The 23,178-nt window shown below is 37.9% G+C and overlaps 2 protein-coding genes across 3 annotated transcripts; both read right to left on the bottom strand.

Annotated features, from left to right (window-relative positions):
- Positions 1 to 623: 623 nt before the first annotated feature.
- LOC146471384 (protein lifeguard 2-like) lies at positions 624 to 14,850 on the bottom strand. 2 transcript variants are annotated; one of them, XR_014866846.1, is made up of 13 exons: positions 14,581 to 14,850; positions 14,476 to 14,489; positions 13,032 to 13,096; positions 11,883 to 11,936; positions 10,330 to 10,380; positions 9,637 to 9,676; positions 8,868 to 8,905; positions 7,857 to 7,902; positions 7,347 to 7,388; positions 5,459 to 5,548; positions 4,854 to 4,901; positions 3,137 to 3,815; positions 624 to 3,009 (listed from the first exon to the last, which is right to left on the bottom strand). XR_014866846.1 is itself a non-coding variant. In XM_085121012.1 (12 exons), exons 1-12 carry the CDS (start codon positions 14,666 to 14,668, stop codon positions 3,660 to 3,662), a joined length of 732 nt encoding a protein of 243 aa, XP_084977138.1. In that variant the 5' UTR covers positions 14,669 to 14,850; the 3' UTR covers positions 624 to 3,659. The 2 variants fall into 2 exon arrangements, 1 of the variants encoding a protein (XP_084977138.1); XM_085121012.1 differs by having other exon boundaries at positions 624 to 3,815.
- A 1,096-nt stretch (positions 14,851 to 15,946) lies between these two features.
- Positions 15,947 to 23,125, bottom strand: LOC146471383 (uncharacterized). The gene is made up of 4 exons (XM_085121005.1): positions 22,729 to 23,125; positions 21,138 to 21,385; positions 19,982 to 20,429; positions 15,947 to 19,462 (listed from the first exon to the last, which is right to left on the bottom strand). The coding sequence occupies exons 1-4, from the start codon at positions 22,871 to 22,873 to the stop codon at positions 18,759 to 18,761; spliced, it is 1,545 nt and encodes a 514-aa protein (XP_084977131.1). The 5' UTR covers positions 22,874 to 23,125; the 3' UTR covers positions 15,947 to 18,758.
- Positions 23,126 to 23,178: the final 53 nt, after the last annotated feature.

The following is a 23,178-nucleotide window of genomic DNA, read 5'->3' as shown; positions in this document are numbered from 1 at the left end:
ATACAGAGGTACTTTTGCGCAGTTTATGACTATGCGGGAAAAGTAGATCTTAGCAAGGGTTGTTGAAATTCATAAAGAAAATTACTGGTAACCACGCATTTTTTAAAGATAATTAAGCAACAATTATTCAAAAGCAGTCAAATGCAAAGCTTTGTATGGCATTTTTCTTCTAAATTGGAGCTTTCTTATCTATGAAAAATGCATGGTTACCCCCAATTTTCTTTTTAGATAGCAAGAGCACTTGCTAAGTTCTGCGGCTTTCTCCGCACAGTTTTAAACCGCACAAAAATATCCCTGTAAGAACCACCCATAGGAAACCCATTCTTGTCCCCAGAGCCCCAACAGTTTTTTAAGATCGAAGGCTCTGGGAGAGGATGTAGGAAACCCGTGTTTCTGGAGATGCACAGAACGTATGCTCGGTGTCAAAAGAAGGTACCGTGCACTGAAGGGTCAACTGTCTGATCCATCATTTCTGGCACTAGTGGTAGCGGCACAACATCCATTGAAAAACAAGGCCCGAGCTAGAGTATTGAACTGACAGTGATCACAGAAGGCTGGTCAAGTGTCTACTTAGAGTCAAGACATCGAATTTTCGTTAACTAGATCAACAACATATGAACGGCTCACTAAATTCTCTTTAAGTATTTATTCCTTTACAATTCAAAAACTCAACTATTCTCTTAGTATTTCCATGTTTTAATAAACCTTAATTTCTAAGGCCTTGCCAAAAACGTTTTCAATAACACTCTAACTTGAACTTGACCACCATTGTATGTGACGTTTTGTGCGTCAGTAAATCCCAAATTAAACAAAGGGCATCACGAACGAACCCAAAACTGGACGCGGCGGTCAATCGTCCATCGATACCGTTCAACGCTTCATTTCAAACTACCTCCTTTCCTTTAACATATTCAAATATATATAAATAGTAATTAATTTTCTAACAACGAATAGAACGGAGCTTACAGGAGTAAAAGCTAAACACAAGAGTTGAAGCGCAATTTAATCTAATATTTTCGCGTCTCCATACTTTTGGTTTTTTTTTTTTTTTTTTTTTTTTTGAGTAGCGCCCTTAACGATGGTGACATCTTTGGAAACGCTAAATGCTAAAAATTGGGAAGCGCTTCATTTTCGAAACCATTAAGGACGGTGCCTACTAATAAAGAAGTATTTTTGTGTGATTTTTGACTATGCGGGGAAAGGAGATCTTAGCAAAGGGCTATTGAAATCCAAAAAGAAAATTGGGGGTAAACACGCATTTTTCAGAGATAATTAAACAACAATTATTCTAAAAAACAGTAAAATACAAAGCAATGTATGGTGTTTTATTTTCCAAATTGAAGCTTTATTATCTCTGAAAAATGCATGGTTACCCCAAATTTTCTTTCTGGATACCAAGAACACTTGCTAAGTTCTGCTTTCTCCGCATAGTTTTAAACCTGGCAAAAAAAAAATCCCCTGTATTAGTACGCACCACCCATAGGAAACCCGAGTATCTCGAGATGCGCAGAACGTATGCGCAGTAACAAAAGTAGGCACCGTCCTTAACAGGGGCACCCAACGGTTCATTTCGGTAGATATCTTTTCGGATGGCCTTAATCCCCTCAGAAATTCGGATTTAGTCGTAATGAAAAAATGCAGTTTCCTTCAGCAATATGTCAGCTCAAATTTTTTTATAACTGGAAAACTAATCCTTATCGTTTTTGTGTAGTTAGAGCAGTTTTCAGTTGAGTGTCGAAAGTAATTTCGCGTTTGGTTTGGTTTTGCATTACAACGCTCTGTGATTGGTTAACAAAGCTCGCGCCCCTTCCTCAACCAATGGGAATCCAAACCAAAACCAATCGTGTTTTCGCCGCACGCGTTTTCCCGCGCTTGGCGCCAGTTACATGTATTTGCTTCGAATTCTGATTGGCTCGTTGTGTTGTTTACATCTTTTGCGATTGGCCAAAGTTATTACGACACTCAATTGGAACCCGCTCTAAAGATGCGAAAAAAGGTCAGCTAGCATTTTCGTATAACCAACAACAGCTGGTGAATTCGGGGAATATGATTCCGCTACCTTAACTTTTCTGCAACTTACATTTACAGCTAAAGCATCCGAACAGAGCAATCTCTATCAGCTTACACAAGTACGTCTTCAAAAGGGCATAAAACGATCTTGGGCACCCCTGCACTAAGTCTTGCGAAAACTGCCATTTGCCACTAAAACTCACAACTCTTTGAGCTGAATTCGCCTGGCGAAAATAAAATACCAAAACACTCAAACCACACTTCCCAACTGCGCTGTAAATAGCCAGTTAAAGGAACGAAGAGTTTTTAAACTCAAAGTACGTAATATCTATCATTCTCCTAGTGAGTAGGATAGGGAACGGCTTTATATACGAAACCTCAAAATCTCTCGAAAACTGCCATCTGTAACTAAAACTAAAAAAACGAAAAGCAGTAACAACTCTTTGAACTAAATTCGCCTGGTGACAACAGAACACCAAAACGGAAAAACCACCATTCCCAACCACGCTGTACTGAAATACTGACTTAGCCAGTTAAACGAATGAAAACAATTTCAGTGAACTCAAACAACAAGAAATCTCTCATTTTCCTACTAGGTCAAACCATCACGGTCGAGATTCTAAAATATCAAGTCTTTCAGCTTCTTGAATTCATAACGGACACAGCAATTCAGTACAGCCCTAACTGGCTCCAGAGAGTCAAAGTGGCGATTTAAAATAATATTGTCAGGTATAGAGGGTCACTACTTTCAAGGGGAGGGGGTATGGCATTAGTTTTGGGGAAGGGTGTTCACTACTCTTACTTCTGCTCTTGGAAATTTACAGGACTCCTCTCAGGATACGATATTTCCTCGAACAAGTGCCAACGGTGCTTAAATTTGTTTGACATTTAAATGCCCTTATTGATACCAAGGGGGTATATTTATTTACTCAAGGAAGGGTGACGTTTGACTGAAAAAAATTCCCGTTATTACGGACTCTCGCTACAGTTAACTCTCGCCTTGCGGAAACCTCGCTAAAACGGACACCCCGATAATACGAACAATTCCCCCGGCAAAAATAAATTACAGACGTTTGACTGAACTAAATTCCCGCTATTACGGACTCTCGCTATTAAGGATACTAACTCACGGTACCGAGGGTGTCCGCAATAAAGGGAGTTGACTGTAAATCCTATCTTTTAATCCCATCCTCCTTTATCAGGGTTCTTTAAAATTTTGATGTAGGACTTGTAATGTAAAATAATTGACAATGCTGGGAAGAGCACCTTAAAATAAGTTTAAAAGGCCAATTGCAAGCTGGAGAGTCTCGTCTTTAAGAATAGCGAAGATATGGTGTCGTTACGTGTGAAAATTTTATACACGTTTGTATAGAGAGAGGCAAAATCGCCCATCTTTAGACAAACTGCAAATTCCCGAATTTACGGAACTAGATCTAAGCTACTTTAATAGACAAGATTTTCTGAAATTTAGCCTTTTAACTAATTTTAAGGTCCCCTTCCCAGGAATGTCAATGATCTTTCGTTCTCTAATCTACTTAAAAATTTTAAATCATGACAACTTTTAGGTCTATTGTTTTTAGACTTGGCTGCGGAAGTTTACCAAGCTCCCAATTTCCCTTGGACCCTTCTACACCAGCAAGCAGAACACTTCAATCTCCCCGTGCAGCAGCGATGAGCTGGAGGATGTAGAGAAACAAGTTGACAATGTCCAGGTACAAGTTCAGCGCAGCAAAGATGTACTCCTCTGGTGAGATGGAATACATTTTACCTCCACCCATCATGATTTGAGTGTCATACACCAGGTACTGAAAAATAATGAAACAAAGATACAGGGATGGGGAGAGTTTCATCATACCTTCGTAAGGCATTAATAATTCATGAAGAGAAAACAAAGGAAATCACTAGGTACCGCGAAGGAGGCTTGGAGATGTGATCTTAGTATTTATTATAAAATCTTGCAACCCTTTGTTTTGAATTTCTTCAAGAATTATTAATGGTTTGAGAAGCTATACGTTGTATCAAACACTCAAAAAAGCGTTTTCACCAGATTTACAGTTACCGCTCATTCTTTAAACCCACTTCTTGGGGTTTGGAAATTGGATGAAATACACACATATATCTACCAAGAAACCAGGCTTACCCAGGAGTCATTTGGATTCGGACAACTCAAGGCCCCTGGATGGTAAAAAAATCTCCCAAATAATGTAACTAAAGGTTACAAGGCAAAACAATTTAACCTTCAAAAAATCAATAATAATTCATAAGCCCATTGACCTATCAAATGGTCGATAAAACATCACGTGCAGTGGTTTTAAAACCCGATAAAAACTCCTTATTAGTATGCAGTGTTTAATGTTGTTCCCATATGCTAATTTCCAACGTTCACAAAAGCATCATTGTTATGAACTCTCTTGACACACGCTTTTCCAGGAATGTTTGAAGCCATTCAAAAAACTCACAGCCTGTGTTTTATCGGGTCAAAAACCACTTGGCTACGCCTCGTGGTTTTAAATCCCGATGAAACACTGCTGCTCGTGTTTTAAACATTACATAATATTCAAAATCAAGTGTGAGTGCGCAAGATGGCAGCAAAGATCAGATTTCCTCTGTATTTGCTTGAGAGGTCTGATTGCAGCACTACTACATGTACAGTGGGGAGAAGTGACCACAGAAATGTCAGTCTCAGGGGCCAGACTCATGAAGTTTTCCTTTCCTACATATTGCTTCTTGACAATAGCCTGTTGTTAGCCCAACAATAGTGTACTGTTTTACATACCTATACCATGGAAAGTATATCTTATTAAGAACAAATAACTAAGAGCTCAACATAGTGAACAACTCACCACAGCAAATATCAGAGCTCCAAGTGAAGCATAAACGATCGACAGGACCTGAAGAGCAAAGAATGCCCAATATTCATTAATCCGACTTACAAGAACGTTTATATTGCTTTTGGGACCTTTGTATCAATGCAAACAATGCTGAATTAATTCTTGGCTTCCTCCAAGCAAGGAAGAAAGGGATGGCACAGTGATGGCAGCACAGTGACATGTTCCACCAATGTGGCTTGAGTTCAATTCCCAGACTTGCATTGCAATTATGTGGCTTACATTTTAGATTCTTATCTTTGCTCTGAGGTGCTTTTCTCCAGGCACTGGCTCCAGTTTCCCTCTCTCCTCAAAAACCAATATTTCCAAGCTCCAATTCGATCTGGTAGGTGTGCTCAATTAGTTCACACAAATACATTAATGATGAGCATATGAATATTTTCGGGAACAGGTAAGTAATAATTAACTTCTAGCAAGCCTACACCTACTGCAATAGGAGTGGATGTAATGGACCTCGATAATTTTTCTTCACAAAATTTTCATCTAGAAATATTAATAAGTAACATCTGCTGAGTATAAACAGATTGGTAGTTAACTCCAAGGAGTTTTAGATAACTTACTCTGCTGTGAAAGAAGATCATCAAAAATCCAAAGCAGATGAGAATAATCAGAGCCACAAACAAGATTCCTCCCATCATGGTGAAGTCATACTGTAGAAGAAAACACACATAATTGCAGTTTTGACCCTTTCAGTCCCAACAGTGATCAGCATCAAATTTCTTCTTGTAATTTATCAATGCTTATTCAACCCCTGATGTCATGAGAATTTAGGATACGATCACCCAAGGTGAATTTTCTTGATATTTTAATAACTTCTCCCCAGTACTTTTATAAGAAAACCATGGGGACAAGATAGGAGAATTTGTTCTTTGATGTTAGGGGTTAAAGGGTTTAAAAATGTGGTGCAGACAGCAGGGAAGACTCATTGAGATTACTTTTATTGCACAGAAACAGGGGTTATTAATAATTTTCAGAACAGCCACACAACCTTTCACATATCACTGCATGTACATGTGTGATCATGGTTATTTATACCGACTGTCAGTTATCGTAATTGTCATGGTCCTCATGACTTGTTGCTGGTGGCTACCATTCTAAAACAAACTTGCTCTTGGCAGATGAGTTTAAACTCAGCAGCTGGTTCACAAGAAGGGGATGCAAAACTCTAATACTTAATCCAAGTGGGTGGGTAACCAGCTGTTAGTAGCCATCTACGACAAAGAAAACCCAGTGGAAGGAAACCACCCAGTCGTCCAGCTCCAGTTCATGGTTCATGACTGTCATAAACATCATATTATATATTAAGGCCGATTTATGTCTGGGTCAATTCCAAAAGCGATCATCCCCCCCCCGGGCAAACCCCCGGGCATTTGACTTTTTTAAAAATGCCTGATCAAATTCCCCTCTATATGGGCCGATTTCTAGGTCAAATGCCCCACTGGTTGGGGCTGAAAAGTCATCGTGTTGGTTTTTTTTTTGTATTCGCTAGCTCTGTTTATGTAAAAATCAACGAAATTCATACATTAATAAATTTAAAACAATTTATTATTAAAGATAATGCATAACATCACATATGAAAGTCAACTAACAGAGAGTTTAACGATATATGTACCGATACTCGCTTTTCTTTTATATTAAATGTACATGAAGTTTGCTAATACGTGTGGTAACAAGAACAATGATAAAAAACACTATGTTATGAAACCTAGACATGCCAACAAGTTGAGCTTCGAACGCCGAGCAAAGGGAGAACGAAGCTTGAGGGAACTTGGACATACCACTGAAATTGAGAAGCGAAGGGCAATATGTAACCCGGCCATGCCAAAAACAATCTCAGATATATTTGTTGGAACCCTTCTCTATAGTAGTATTAAATGGCTTACTACATTAAAAACTGTCTGACGCAAAATATACGAGTAAATTCTGGTTGTGAATAAAGCATTCCGACAATTTATGCGACCGCTGACCAGCATTTTTTCGACGGGTCAAATGCCCGATGGGTCGGGTTTCTATTCGCGTCAAATGCCCCACTATGTGGAGCCGAACAGGGGTCAAATGCCCGGGGGTTGCCCGGGGGGGGGGGGAATGATCGCGCTTGGAATTGACTGATACATTAGACGGTACAACTTTTGTTTACGACTGTCACATGCGATTTCTAGAGCGTGCACTGCAAAGCATTTCGCATTTCTAGAGCGTCATGCAAAAAATTCGCACACAACTTTCATCATTCAACATTGCCTATACCTACGTTGTCGAAGGATTTTAAAACATGTTTAAAATCCGACGACATTTTTTATGACGTACACGACAGTCGTAAGCAAGTTGTAGGTTTGATTAACACGAATTAGTGTCGTAGGCCTGTCCCATGCGACAAAGTCGTACCGTGTAAATCCCCCTTTAGGGAAACTCTTCACAAAATAGGCTACTCTTACTTTTATTGTGCCTTACCTTTGTTTGAAATGCAAAGATAGTAATTGCCAGAACCACAACCTTCAACAAAGGAAAACAACAATCATGTCAAAGCCAAGTTACCTTTTATTATGAATGCTGTGCTGCTAGCACATAACAATATTATTATTACTAATAATATTTATCATTGTTTAATATTTTTATTTCTAATAATATTTATTAGCATTGCAAGTACAATAAAGTGTAAGTATAATTAATTATGCATGTTTCACTGAGTTGTTATATAGTCCTAACGGTTCTTCAAAATTTTCTGTAACTGACGATGATGTTTGTAACATCGAAACATGTCTTACAAAATAAAAAATGTCGTAATCTTCTTAAAAATTGCAAGTATAGTAAGTATTGCCAGTAAAGTAAGTCTTGTAATTATTGGAAGTACTGTAAGTAGTGTTTAGTATTGTAAAAAATGTATTCTGTGTCATGTAAGGCTAATAAAAAGCATAAAAAATAATTACACAAGGTAAATATGGATTGCAAATGGTAACTTACTGCAGTTATTCCCACAGCCATCAGCACCTCATCTTTCTCATACACACTGCATGAAAAAAAAAATTAACAATAAGACTATTTCACACCTGCCATTACCATACAGTTAGATTAACAATATATTAGACGTTTCCACTGGAAAAAGAAGTGCTGCCATGAAAGGTGAAACCTAGTGTGGGACCATCTGTTTATGATTTGACTACCTCGTTAGCGACACGAGAAATTGCTCATTTTTGATACTTTGGAGGAAGCTTGTTATTTCAACACACGTCTTGGTTAATTGTTTAGCAATCCTACACTGATAGCAACACTGAGCAGACAAACAACTTGTGGTTAAGAAAGAATGGAATGGAGGCAACTAACACTGTATATGGAAACTCTAAAGTCTCCACATGTTTTTGGCATCGGGCACAGGTAACCTAAGTTGGAGTTGTCCTGTGCTTGTTCACAAACAAGGTCTGAAATAGTGTGCTTCAAAGCCACAAAAAGCCAGGGAGTTTCCAATGGATGCATTAGTCCCAGCGGGGGAGGGGTACACTGGGTTAAAAGTGACTGGGAGGTGTGAATGGGGTGATAAATAACGTACCATAACAATAATTTATTTCTTACTGCAAGTCTTCCCATTTATTTAATTTATTTATTTTTTGAATACCTCCAAAAAAATTCTCTGGTAAAATGAAACTACCCAAAACAATACTAGCTGAAATTTTCTTACCAAAAAACCCTTTACCGAACAAATCTTTCATACCTCCCCATCACTTTTAACCCAGAGTTTCCCCCTCCCCCCAGGGGCATTAGTGAGAGGATGGCATCAATGGCAAAATCAGTGTCAATTAATCAGAAAATGTTCATATCAAAATATTACACATTCTTCACCACACTGCAGTTTTGATTGGCTACTGACACCTTTCATATTTTTGTAGTTTAGGTGTAAGGAATAGTATTTTAAATCCTGGATGTTTAATTTGAAACCTGATGCTTGATGATATTATTTACAATGGATTTTGTAATAACCTTGAAACAGCACCAAGAAGGTATCCTTCACACAAGGTCTGAAAACATTGCAAATAAATATAGTCATTCAGTTATACTTGACAAAGTGAAATGCAAAAATACACCACTTGCTGACAGTTATAAAAAAAATACCCTTAACCCTCAAATTAAAGTCGCATTTAAGTGCCATAATCATAAGGAAAAATGTTACAAGTTCTTTTCCAAATTATTGCTTGAGTAAGATATAAAAACTCACAACAAGTTAGAAACTGGTTATTGATTGTATCCACTATCTATCCCAACTTTCATTCCCTCAGTTGATACTGAACTGTTAATTCTATATTCACTATTTTGTCATTATCGTACATGTACTCTCACTCTTCCTTCCTGTTACTATCATTTTCATTTTTTTTTTTTTACAGTACAAACAACTTGATATAAATTAGTTTATTTCTTCTCTCTCTTTCTTTTTTTAGACCACCAGATTATCGTCTGTAAACTATGATGGGCTTGAACAGTATTGCAGTTCCACCAATCTTAATTAATGTGAGTAGAGCTGAACTACACAATATTTTGAACAAATTAATAAAAGATTGATTGATTGATTGATTGATTGATTGATTGATTGATTGATCAATCAATCAATCAATCTACAGACTCAAAATGTCACCCAGTGCTTGGGAATAAATAATCTAAGTGTCAAAACTATTTAACAAAACAAGTAAATAATATTAAAAGACTATTATTTTAATTAATAACTAATAAATTAATAGTACTGCATCATACTTACAAAAATGCTCAGAAAAATCATGTTAGTTGGAAAGCTCCGCCTACAAATATACAGCAAAAGCAAATTACCTTAGAATTGCAACTATATTTTTTTTCAGCTTATTGAATTAATTTGTTATACATAAACTGGAACCAAGAGGGGTAATCAGGCATCCTATGGCTGGTCATGTCACCTTTTTTGAAAAGACATTTCTTGAAAACTGAACTGATCACCCAACACTTTAAGAGGATTTTACCAGAGACATGGCTCTTGGATGCCCAATTTTCATTTTCTGGTTAAAAGCCTAACTGGAACATCAAGGGCTGAGAGCATGCCCATCTTTTTAATTAATATAATATGTCAAATTTTAGGTCAATTTTTCATTTTGCTCTAAAGTGTCTGAATTTTTGCATTTGTACGGTCTGTGTGTTATTTAGCTGGTTAATGCTTAGTTTTCAAGAAAAAACAAGGCCAAACTATCAGGGCAGGGAAAGACCATAGGAAAAAGGGGAACAGACACTTTGCAGCAAAATTAAACAAAATGCAGAGTGATGGAAGCTGCAGGCAAAAATTCAGGCACTTTTTTAAGCAAAAATTATGACAACTCAAACTTAAATTCAAATAAAACTGTTATAATGCTCTCAGTCCTTCAATTATTATTAACCAGAATAGAGTGAAAATAAAAAGCCTCTTAACATGAAAGACAAACCTTACCTAACATTTTCACAACAAGCCATTGCAATCATAGTGACAAAGGTGACAGCTCTGAAATGATAAAATATTGTTGCAGGGTAAGTTATTGAAGATGCAAAAGAAACATTTCATTTATTATTCAATATAGAAACAGCACACATGCAGCACTTGGACTTTGCTGAGGTGGATACTCAGCATGTAAAGGAGATAATTATGTTTCAGCCTCCCCTGGCGAAATGGGCAACTCTTGCCAGTTACCAGCCAGACACAGTCGATTGGCTTACATGTATCTCAAGTCAATTTTTTCAACTTGTTTTTATCCATTAGAGAGATAGAGATACATGTAGATAGTACATCTGTATATTTAAAATCACCTCGCAGCCTAAAGACTAAATAATATGTATTTACATAATTATTTACAAATATTAAAAATAAAACCTAATTACAGTTCTAAATCAAAAAAATAAAAAAATAGAAAAATGTAAATATGTCTCATCAAAGATGCATATATTAAACTAAACCAAAAAACTAAAAACTAGAGACCAGAGCCCAGATAAAGTTAAGCTACATTTTTTAATTCAAATTTCCTCGACATAGCAAATATAAATGTATTCTGTGACCAAGCTCTTTTCACTGATAACTTTAAGACACATTTAGACAGAACTGGTCTCAAGGGAGTTTACCTCTGAAGCGATATCAAACACTCGAAAGCATGTTTAAGGTGATTCCGCTGAATTGTATTGCGCATCCTTGCTGCGCATAAGTTTTCGCATCATTTAGCGCGCGCACGCACAACATAACGGGATTTCCTTGAGGTTAAGCTCGGCAGGAAAATAAATGGTCCTTTTCTTCTAAACGAGCACAGTGACCCCCCATTTTTTAATGCATCAATTTAAATGTCATACGGTTGACCACTATATATCGCGATTTAAAGAAAAGTTTAATACTCTACTATGAGATATTTTTATTTGAATGCTTTAAAAAGCACGTATTTAGGTAGTACTACTTACGTGCACACGCAGCAAAATCTTTAATTTCTTTCATAATCTTTATTCCAGTTCAATTAAAATAGTTTGTTGTGTAAGATTAAAGTAAATTTTGTTGAACTGCTTCGATATTTTAATGCAAGAAATTAATTTTTCTAGAAATGATAGTTCCCTTTTCTGATTACTAGCGTTCCTAATATAACCCTCGTGGGTCATCTATTCACTATAATAGCCATCCAGGTTGCACAAAAACGAGCTCGGTGACCCCCATTTTTTATTGCATTTTTGTAATGCTCATAACATAGTCATGAACTGGACCAAGTCTTAGAGAATTTTAAATACTCCTTCTTTTCAGTGGGATCACCTTAATCAGATATTCAAACACCTCGAAGTTGTTTACAAAAACGCGGCTAGGCCTCACTTTTTCAACCTACTTCTCAGTGTTTGGATATCCAATGAAGCGCACCTTCTTGTGTTCGATATATTACTTATAAGATGTACATTTATTTTATAAATGATGATTATAAAAACATATTTTTTAAACTATAACTTTCAATATTTATTCCTTTTATACCTATTATTACTTACAGAGCTCCATAAAACAATCCTACATGTGTTTTTGCATATTCCTGAACAGGTTCACTATAAACAACAAGAAACAAGTTGATATATTAACAATTTATGAACCCATCACAGACACAAACCATTAACATGTTACAATAATTATTATGTAGAGTCTACTAACAAGCTTGGTGCTATGCAAATGTGCAGTTCCACGAAAAAATCCAGACCCACACCATGGAAGGGCATTGGAAATTCCTAGGGGGAAGGGATCTTAAAAGATATATATTATTTTAGAAACAAAGTATAAAGCTAAACTGGAATTTCCTGGGGGACAGGGGGTGCAAAACAAAAAACCTTCCATGGGCAGAGTATGGATATTTTCTGGAACTGTACAATGTTAGTCATTCATTTGTTCTGTGTAGAAGCTACAAAAATTTGGCTGGTAGCTTTTTTTTGTGAGCGGCAAATTTTTGTTCCACAGATGTATACTTTTCAAATTTTGTACAAACATTTTCTCCATTTTGAAGTAGCCTACTTTCTTGTCACTTTTCAATGTCCAATGTCTTCTATTTCTTGCAAACTTCCAAACTTGAGAAACGCATGGTGACAGTTTTAAAAGAATTGAAGACAGAAAGGGCTTTATATGTGCATTTTTAGGTCAAATGTGCCGCTACACTTCTGTGGTAAAATCAGGGTTATCTGGGGTGTAATATAGTTTTTTCGTTTTCTTTGTTTTATGGACTTGTTCTATGGACTATTGTCAGGGTTAGGTTTATTGTTGAGGATGTTTGTTTCCTTTGTTTTACGTCAGCTGTGAGGAATAAATTATATTACACCGGAGATCAGTGTTGTAGGTTAAAATGAACCCCAGGTTAAAATGATTTCAACCTAGGTTGAATTGTATTTTCCTTTGTTTCAGATGTAAATTACCCAACCTTAACAAAGGAAAATACAAATCAACCTGGGTTGAAATCATTTTAACCTGGATTCATTTTAACCTACAACATCAGCCTGAAATCAGCCCACCTTGAAACAAATTATTGTCATGTGCATGAAAATTAGATTAACTTGTTCTATTATTGTTCTTGAAATCTGGGTGCAATTTAGCCTAAAAGTGCCTATGATCGAAAATGGCAAAATGCGCATTTTGCACCCCCAGTCTCTTGTACTTACCAATACAGGAAGAAGCAGATAAATGCTATTGTAACCACCAACTGACAGAGAAGTATGCTGTACACCTACAAGATAAAATCATTGCATCCTTTATTATTGAATGACTTCACAATCTGGTGATTGAAAAAGGAATAATTTATAATATTATTGATGTTAAAATCTCGCATAGTTGAAGGGGTTTTTTATGGCTTATGACTTGTCGCCAACACTTTATTTTAAGGATAGGCTTAAACTGTTGACAGTCAGTTGGGTTGTTTCAGGACCATTTTTTGGTTGACAGTCAACAATTTGTCTATTGACTCTTGGTCATTTGTCAGCTGATAGTTTACTGCCGTTTTTCATAAACTACAAGCATGAATAGAGCTCGAGTCAGAAAATGTATACAAATTAGTTAATGCATGGGGCTGTACAGAAATCTTGTCAAATTTTGTTTCACATATTAGAGTTCAACAGTTGTCAACAAAACGTTCAGCAGGGGACAGCTATTACAGTGAAAGCTCTCTTAACAGACACTCATAAGCGAACAGCTCTTACTCACAACCACGTTCACAAAACCCTGTTTGAACTCCCATACAAACTCTGTATTTACACATTTCCGTAAGTGGTCGCAGACACTTTTAGGGGTTACACCCGAAAAGAAATCCCATTAGCCTCCAAATCTTATTTCAATCAATCAGCCATCCATGTTCATCATCGATGTTCGCCATTATTAAGGCTATTGCACGAGGCAATGTAACAAACAAAACCATTTAATGCGGTGGTATTTTTTTGCATAATTTTTTTCCCAATGTTAGCTGGGCAAGCTCCTGTAAGCGGCCATCTTTCCCTTACACCTCTAGTAGCCGCTTACGAGAACCATTATCGTAAGTGGCCACCTCCAGTTACAGACACCTTTCTTGCGTTTTGAGGGTGTCTGCTTACAAGAGCTTCCACTGCACTGGAAAATTTTATACACAATTTACGAATAAATTATCAAACTTTCATAAATTAAATTCTCCATGAATTGGCAAAGGACCGTTTGCTGCCAATAATGGAAAAAATTACTGAAAATTAGTACAGCACAGTATGAGTCCGAGTTTTCAACTAAGCTTTGAAAAATTTTTTACTTTATTGATTTGTTTTTAAAAGAAATTTAAACCGCAGCTAAATTAAGCTTAACGTTATGTGAAAGGCAAATTAAAATATTCCTGTTGTTATTGAATCGACTATGAGAGTATAAGCTAACTGAAAGAGTTCATTTGAGCTTCGCTATAAGCTTTCAAAACACACTGAAAAGGAACTATGTAACTCAAAACGAACAACTACGTTTGAATAAGGAATTTAACACTATCGACCTAAAGACAGGCCACCCTTCTTTTAGGACAGCTGAAAACGAAAGCGGAAGCCAGCTCAGCTAACCTCAGCTGTTTTGAAATTCAATTTCAACGTCTACAAAAGCGCTTACCTTTCGGATAAATCCTGCAAAATGAAGTAAAAAGAAGCCATCAGTAATGCAAGAAATATTCAAAATAGAGAATTATCTCAATGTCAAGTTCTTAATAAGACTTACCTGCGCGAATCGAAACATCGCTAAAAGCCATCGTATTATCAAATGGAGCGTAATCGGCGCCATATTTGTTCGCCTCTGTATCGTACATTTTGAAATATTTCTAGCCCTGGCTAGATCCTTTCACCTTGCAGTATAAATCCAAAGCCCTTGGGCGGATATCCGTCTTTCAGTGTTTGATGAATATATGGAAAATTGACTTCGCTTTCCACAACAACCACGTCTTGTCCAAAGACAAGGGCAGAACTTTTCCGGGAAAAACGAGCGCCAATTTACAACATGACGTCATCTTAACGGTGATTGGATGTTCAAATCGATGACACGCGACAACTCCTGTTTTCTCCCGTCCACGGGGTGTACGTTTGCAGGGTCTCTATCATGTCACAGATCCTGCGTATAGCAGCATCTTCGTACGCGGTCTCTTGCCACTTCATCCTCGAAGACCCACAGGGGCACATAGTGTGGCCGAAGACGAAGTCAAAACGGGCGGGGAAAAAATCGATGAGCACCTTCGTACTTTTGCTCGTCGATTTTTTTCCCGCCCGTTTTGACTTCGTCTTCGGCCCCACTACCTGCCCCTGGGTCTCCGAAAATGTTGCCACTTATTCGCTACCAACAAAGATAGCGGATGGGAATGTGGGGCCGTCCCTTGGAGCGACGGGAACGAGGAATCTGGCCCTAAGAATTTTTTGCGCGGTTTCCGCTTCTGGACGAAGTCTCTTGCCGACGAAGGATAGGGATTGCACGAGTTGAAGTATAGAAAAGGATAGGGAAACTACCATTTTCGTATTGAAAAGGCCCTTTCAAAATATCTCCAACCGGAGCCACCAAAAAGAGATACGGTTTTTCTGCTGTAGGCATGGGAAAGGGGTTACCTTTTTTGCCAAAAATGGTATAAAAAAGCAGGCCCGTAGGCAGGGGGTGCGACGGGCATGCCGGCACCCCCTGGCTGCGGAGGTCCACTTTTGACCAACTATTTTAAAAAAAGTGAATTGATAAAAAATATAGATAGTATAGTTGTTCTGATTTACTCAGTTAGTGTAGTAAAAATGAAATAAATAAGCAAATATATATATATATATATATATATATATATATATATATATATATATATATATATACCGTCGATTGCATCTACCCGTGAACGCACTTACGCACAAAACATGTTTTCAAATGACGTCAAACATGTGCGTTTCAGGTGTCAAACTTTGAAGTTTTCCCGCCCAAATGCGAAGTTCCCACGCCGGTCGTTACTTTGTAATTCACCATCATATATTAATAAATCTTCATTTAACACTGAAAGATCATGATGATCTGCACTGCTGATCACCATAGTTTGCTGCAGCGAACCCAGTTAATAATACGGATATCGATTTTCAACTTTATTTCTATTTTTGTAACATTATTCTCTAAAACTGTAAAATACATACGTAAAGTAGTCTCTGCGCCCAAAAACAGCAATTTTGAAGTTCTAAATGTTTGAGTAATAGCCACTTTTCCAAGTTCGCTTTTGGCTGCCTGTTTTCATGACACTGCCTTCAAAACGCACGAAATACAGTCTCAGACAACCTAACCCCCTAGTAGCTCGCGCCTGCGGCCCTCGTTTGGTCCGTCCCCTCGTTGTATCGCACCCTCCCGCAAAAAACCTGCCTACGGGCCTGTAAAAGGGTAAGGGTTAATTCGGACCTCGTAGAAAAATTAGTTAAGTACCCCCACACGTTAAAATACCCAGTCCCCTTTATTTTTCTCCGCTTTATACCATCGTCCAACCGACCCAGATTTTCGAACTTTCAAAACAACAACAACAACAACAACAAACGATCAAACGATAGTGATAACGGTGTAAAGCTACACAAGCAGTAACGTCAAACAATTAAGTTTTTGTGTAGAATTCGGTTGAAACTGAGAACTCGCGACTTTCCTCGCTACTTAACTGACTTACTATCAACACTTTTGGCAGTTATTGGGTGGTTGCCCTCAAACGCCGGAGCCAATGCATGTCATATTTGGTGATCATTTCCTTTAATCTCATGATCTGAATGTTTAATCGAGTAGCAATATTGTAAGGAGAAATTTGATGCTGATCACTGTTTGGACTTATAGGGGAATTATCACGCAAATTTGCTGTCACTTCAAAACCCAAAAATGTTTGACTGTCAGCAGAAACAACGAAATAATTGTCAAGTTTGTAAAAAAGTATCCCCCCAGTGCAATAAAACTGTCGATTAGTACCTCTGACCAGAGACAGAGTAGGCCGGTTTGGATGGAAACTTGAAAAATGTTAGGCTAATGTTTTTCAAGTTCTTGCATTTTTGTTTCCAAAGAGCGCTAGAACAGATCATGAGTTGTTTCTTTCAAGAATTGAGTTGATTTCTTTCCTCCCATCATTCTAGAATCATTTGGCAGCTGATCTTATTTCATCATTTTTAACAAAAGATATCAAAAACCCCATGATAACAACGGAACAGATCACGAGTTGTTTCTTTCAAGAATTGAGTTGATTTCTTTCCTCTCGTCATTCTAGAATTATTTGGCAGCTGATTGAAGGTCTTATTTCATCATTTTTAACAAAAGATACCAAAAACCCCATGATAACAACATGTAAAAGTCGTTTGCCATCCCGGTTGACAGCTTAATCTATAAACGCTAATTTAACGACGTACCAATTTATCGGACCGATTTGGCTCAATTTGACAAAGAAAATGAGTGAGTAGACGAAAATCGGTCCAATTTATAAAAATCCGCGGCGGTGCTACAGATTTTTTTTTAACGAAGCCGATTTCCACTCCGCGCTACACCAACAGAAAAAGAAACCATCCGACAAATTGTAAATTGGCCCCTGTGACTGAACCTTCTAATCGGGTCGATAAACAGGTACGTGTAATTTAGCCTTAGAGCGATTTTCAACGGAGTGTCGAAATTAATTTCGCGTTTGATTTGGTTTTGCATTACTACGCTCTGTGATTGGTCAACAAAACTCGCGCCACTTTCTCAACCAATGGGAATCCAAACCAAAACCAATCGTGTTTTCGCCGCACGCGTTTTCCCGCGTTTGGCGCCAGTTACACGTATTTGTTTCGAATTCTGATTGGCTCGTTATGTTGTTTACATCTGTTGCGATTGACCAGAGTAATTACGACACTCAATTGGAAACCGCTCTAGGGAGTGTGCCTACTAATACCGAAGTATTTTTGAACAGCTTAGGTATGACTATGCGGGAAAAACAGATCGCAGCAAGGACTATTGGAATCCAAAGAGAAAATTGGGGGTAACCATGCATTTTTAAGAGATAAATTTAAAACAACGATTATTCTAAAAATCCCTAAAAAACAAAGCAATGTATGGCGTTCTCTTTTTTCAAATTGAAGCTTTGTTATTTCTGAAAAATGCATGGTTACCGCCAATTTTCTTTTTGGATACCAAGAGCACTTGCTGAGTTCTGTCTTCTCGTATAGTTTTAAACTGCGCAAAATATCCCTGTATTAGTAGGCACCACCCATAAGAAACCCATTCTCTGGATGACGTAGTCAAAGCCTAGCGGCTCTGGGGCCCGTTTCTCGAAAGTCCCGGTAACTTATCGGGCCCGAAAAGTTATTTTTAAATGTTTTTTCGCCGATTACACAGTGATTACAGACATGGTACTAGGCCAATGTTTTTATAGAATTGTAAGATTTTAAGATTTAGTATTCAAAGCTAACAAAAATTACCTTCTGTTAAGAAACATATATCACCAAAGGCACTTGTCGTGCCCGATAAGTTATCGGGACTTTCAAGAAACGGGCCCCTGGGGTCTAGAATGATAAGAAACCCGAGCATCTCGAGATGCGCAGAACGTTTGCGTAGTAACAAAAGTAGGCACCATCCTTAATTGGAAAACGCCATACTAACAACGAATGGTGCTATTGAAGGTTGACAAAATCAAAATTTGTTGAAAAAAGATAGCGAGAACAGAAGCTAGTTCCACTTCCTATCAACAGCTTAGCAATACGAGGGCGCTAATTGTTGCTCGAACACTCGTACTAGTCAACTTGTATTTGCCAAAACGAGTTTATAAAATTGAATTTGCATTGTGTCTGAAGGCGCGTCTAAATTGCTAAGTTTATTCTAAAAACTAATAATAATTCTAAAAAAAAAAGGAATTCTGATCTAAAAGGGCCCTCGCTATCCCGCACAGAGATTTCCTAGGCATCATCGTCAAAGTGCTGTTGCACGTGCCACTCGAATTCAGTTTGGCCATAGCTTGACGGGAAAAAGCGCTCGCAAACCGGACACAGTTTGCCTCGGGAGGAAGTAGCGCCGATAAAATCTTCTTCCTCATCTATAACTTCAATATCGCTCTCTCCTGTCAACATGGTCTCGGATGCAGCCGTTGCCATGGAAATCGCTCTGCCCTCGACCCCCCTTGAAAAAGCACCAAGAGGAGCCATTCCTCCATCGCCGAGAGTCAATCCAGGATTAGATATAATTTCGTTAGAAAATTCCGCGTTTGCTCCAGTGCTTTTCAATCTGCGCATCTCCGTTTCTTGAATGGCAATACTTAGGGGTGCGTCATCAACAAACACTCGCTCCAAGTTCTCTTCTGTTCTTCTTTGCCCCTGGGTAAACGGCCTCGCTGCCCCTGCCCCCTCATCGGAAGTTGCTCTTACCCCTGGGGAATCAGGAACTTCTCGGGGGTTTGGAGCACCTACCAACTGTAAAAAGTCTTCCGTGGTTTTTTCCTGGAGGTCTATCAAGGTGCGCAGGCTTTTGTTTTGTTTGTCAAGATGTTCTTTGACCTGTCGCATTTCGGCCACTTGTTCTTGAGCGCTGGCTAACATGGTTTCGGCTTTTTGCCGTAAAGCAGTGCTTGTTTGAGCTGTGGTCCTTTGTGCCACGTTTGGCAAACCTAAGATTAAATGAACAAGGTTAAGGTAGGATTTCTTTCACGGTTTTTTTGACTGAGCTCACCAAAAAATGATTGAACCATGTCGAAAAATGCGACTTGCAATTGTCATGTTGCTACGTATTTTTAGTGCGTGGAACAACTTGTTAAATTATAATGTGCATGTAGACTCGCTAAATGCTTTTAAGAGCAGTCTGAATACTTATATAAGCATTAAACTAATTAAAACTAGTTATTAGTCTGTAAATATTGTAAGCTTTTAGATTAAAAAAAAAAAACATTTTCCTTGAGATATTCTTGTTATATACCAAGGGATAACCTCACAATATCCCCCTTCGTGAGGTGTTTTGCTGTCACAGTATTCCCTTCCTGAACAAAAAACTAACTTTAATACCTTATATTAATAACGTTTCTTCCATAAGGATGTAATACGCACTGGAGGGGTGAGGGGGGTAGTTCTAGGAATTCTTTAGAAAACAAGCAAGCTAAACGTAAAATGTCCAAATAAAACATCTTCGTTACCTTGTTGCATGTTTTCGCCTTCAGCTCGTTGTCTTGAATGAAGTCTTGAATTTTGTTCCATCACGTCTTTGAACACCTTGTAAAACCGACGCAGTTCTTCTGCCTGGTCCTGTATTTTCCTCTTTAAAAGAATCACCTCCGCCTCAAGTCCTTTTCTCTTATCCTCTGCCTGCTCATATCCCTCATGTAATGTTACCTTCCCGTCTGTTTCCGAAGCCTTATCCTCAAAAGTGTTTTCTCTATAAACTACCGATATCTTCCCATCCGCTTTTTCTTCTATCCACTTTTTCAGAACGTCCCTATCTGTTAATATTATGAATTCCTGGTCATTTTCCTCTATCACTTCTAATCCCATCGCTTTAAACTCCTCCATTATAGCTGTATATTTTTTCTGTAACGATTTCTCTTCTGTCTCTAAGCTTGAACTGGATCCAGTGCTCCTTTCACCCTGAGTAAAAAGGAGGTTGAAACATTTTCTGAGAAAGGAAAATAGAAAGCTGGAACAAAAACAACAACAACAACAATAATAATAATAATAATAATAATAATAATAATAATAATAATAATAATAATAATAATAATAATAATAATAATAATAGAATAATGGTTAATAATCAGAGCAAATTTCAATTGGGTGTTGAAGGTTATTTCAGCTAAGCTTTTGTGTTGCAAATAAATTTACATTTTGATTTAAGGGATCGAATTTGCCAAATTAGCTAATTTAGCTAAAAAACTGAACCAACTAAAGAAAAGCTTGAAATGATTTTTTTCTTCTCTTTTCAATAAACAAACGTTTATACAATGTATATCCAAGACCTACTTGCAATTTACTCTCTAAGTCTACGTGCCTAAGTAGTTTTGGATTTTGGTGCCATATAAATATTTGTGACTGTAATTTTAATTGTAAATTGTACCAATTCTGCATAATTTACAAAGCAGGCCATTTTTTGAGACATTTGCATTCTTGTAAAGGCCAAATCATACCCTTTTTCCATTGCGCCTTTCAATTTGGGAATCCTAAAAAAATATTTAAGTTACCCCAACGGGTCTCAGTTTTGGCCTAAAATATATTTAAGGGGGGAGGGGGGGGGCAGGACCCCTGGGACACTCCTGAAGATCCACCCCAACACTACACAGTCATTTGCACCAACAGTACCTGTGCACCAGTCCCCTGGTTCAATCTTAGTTCCTCTTTCAATTCCTGTATTATCTTCTTTAGTTCTTCATTCTCGCCATATTTTTCTTGAAAAGCAAGATAACTTTTCTGTAGAAGATTTTGCAGTTCATCTCTCTCGTGGTATACTCTGCTAAGCGGCCTTTTCTTGTCTCTCTGTTTTAACTTTGCCTGCAGTTCAGCATTCTGTGTCTTTGAAACTAAATAACGCTTCTTAAGACTTTTGAAGGCTAATTACAGGTAGAAAGAAGAATTATTGTTTAGCAATTAAATTAATGAAAATAATGCAGTGGAACATGATATTAATTCAAAAATACCAGGGTGCGCTGAACTATTTCATTTACTTAATTGAGAGTTTTGTGCAAGAGAGGTGTACACGTATGTGACTTTTTTTACCTTAAATCAAAGTAAAATTATCGTTCCAAATAAGCCCTATTCTCGCACAGAGACCAGTTGTCCTGAAAGAAACTTAGTAGGCATCTTTAATTATTTTTGAGCAAACTGTTTATAAAATAAATAAGCAAGAATAGCCCATTACTTTTCCAGAAAGTGCAAGCAACCTACACAAAGAGGATACCAATCATGCTCTACTTATTTCTTTTGTATGCAAGACTGAACTACGTCAAGCAAAGCATTCATTTGGTAGGTGTGAACAACAGAAATCATTCAAGCATCCGTATCTCCTTTGCATTTTTTAGAAAAGTAATAAGGAATTTCTTGTTTCTTCAGCATTTTGGTAAAAACAAAAAACTGCCATTCATGGAGCTGAAAAAAGGAAACAATGTGGTCAATTATGGGGCATCTACCACGCATCATGTGCACTGGTCTTGCAAAATGTCCCCACTACAAAATAGAAATGAACCAATAAAAGTCCATAAAACATCTTATTATAACTTTCCCTGCAATGTGCCCCCTAAGTACACCTGAAGGGGCATGTCCCTGCTGCTAAATTTCCCAGCTGTAGATTGTGTCCCAGCCAATACACCACTAGAACTGAGCAGATATGATGCACAACAAATGATTACCCAAGACTGTCCCAAATGGATGATGACATATCTTACTAATGCTCACAAGTATCCACCAAATGGGGATATAAACTTACTTTCCTGGGATGAACTTGGGCAAAGAACAATAGTTCGTCGGATAATTCGTCTGTGTATAAATACGGGCTTTCAATCAGATCATCCATCCAGATGAATTATGTCCAGACGAATTATCACGGTAATACGAACTCCTGCGACAGTTCTTCTGGATGGGTGATCCATCTGAAAGCCCGTATTTATACACCGATGAATTATCAGTTCTTTGCCCAAGTTCGTCCCAGATGGATGATCCGTCTCTAGTTTAAGTCGGGCCATTCAGACACCGCTCTCTTGCCAGACATACTGTATTAGGTTTGGCACATGAGTGGAGTCACAGGCGTCTGGATAAGGCCCATATAGTTTCCCTTGCCTTTTGGGTATGTACAACATGTTAGAGAAATGCAGCACTTTATAGAGGCACTATTAAGCACTTTTGTCCCACTACCTTTACAGGGCAACGTTATGTTTACGTTATACAACCATTTATATACCTTCTTTTAGGGCAACATGTGCCTCTCTGGGAACTGGGCCGCTTTCACTTGCTTCATCTTCAACTCCTGGAAAATCAAGTACGTCTTCCTCCCCATCTGAAAAGACCCGAGGGGATTCTTCTTTTGAATATGCCTTTCTTGCCATAAAATTCTGGTTTTTACCTCAATATAGCTTACTCTGGAAGTCTATGATATAAGTCTGATCAGTCTGATCATGCAGTCAAGGAACTTTCACAGCGATTAGTGCGGAGACCGAAACGTACAAATCATGCCTAAGTATGGAAGTTCGAGCTTCCTTTCAGTTTCAAGAAACCAAGTCACACTTCTTTTTCCGTTTAACAGTGCGTGCAGTTGTGCTGAGTAAGCGCGTAAACTTCGAGCTTTGGTATTTCCGACCTAATTGCGGAAGTGATGGGGTTCCAAAAGTGAAAATGAAACTCGTACCAAGCC

This window comes from Pavona decussata, unplaced genomic scaffold (genome assembly GCF_977016875.1).
Source record: "Pavona decussata unplaced genomic scaffold, jaPavDecu1.1 SCAFFOLD_105, whole genome shotgun sequence".
Taxonomy (NCBI): domain Eukaryota; kingdom Metazoa; phylum Cnidaria; class Anthozoa; order Scleractinia; family Agariciidae; genus Pavona; species Pavona decussata.
Note: the sequence above shows the minus strand (reverse complement) of the source record. Positions and strands in the feature narration are given on the sequence as shown.

Excerpts from the sequence above, each read along its gene's own strand:
- LOC146471384 (XM_085121012.1), bottom strand. The coding sequence starts at position 14,668 with ATGTACGATACAGAGGCGAACAAATATGGCGCCGATTACGCTCCATTT. Across the intron at positions 11,937-13,031 it reads ATCTGCTTCTTCCTGTATTG|TGAACCTGTTCAGGAATATG; the intron begins GTAAGTACAAGA and ends TGTTGTTTATAG. Across the intron at positions 7,389-7,856 it reads TGGCTGTGGGAATAACTGCA|GTTGTGGTTCTGGCAATTAC; the intron begins GTAAGTTACCAT and ends CCTTTGTTGAAG.
- LOC146471383 (XM_085121005.1), bottom strand. The coding sequence starts at position 22,873 with ATGGCAAGAAAGGCATATTCAAAAGAAGAATCCCCTCGGGTCTTTTCA. Across the intron at positions 21,386-22,728 it reads ACATGTTGCCCTAAAAGAAG|CCTTCAAAAGTCTTAAGAAG; the intron begins GTATATAAATGG and ends ACCTGTAATTAG. Across the intron at positions 19,463-19,981 it reads AGGCGAAAACATGCAACAAG|GTTTGCCAAACGTGGCACAA; the intron begins GTAACGAAGATG and ends ATTTAATCTTAG.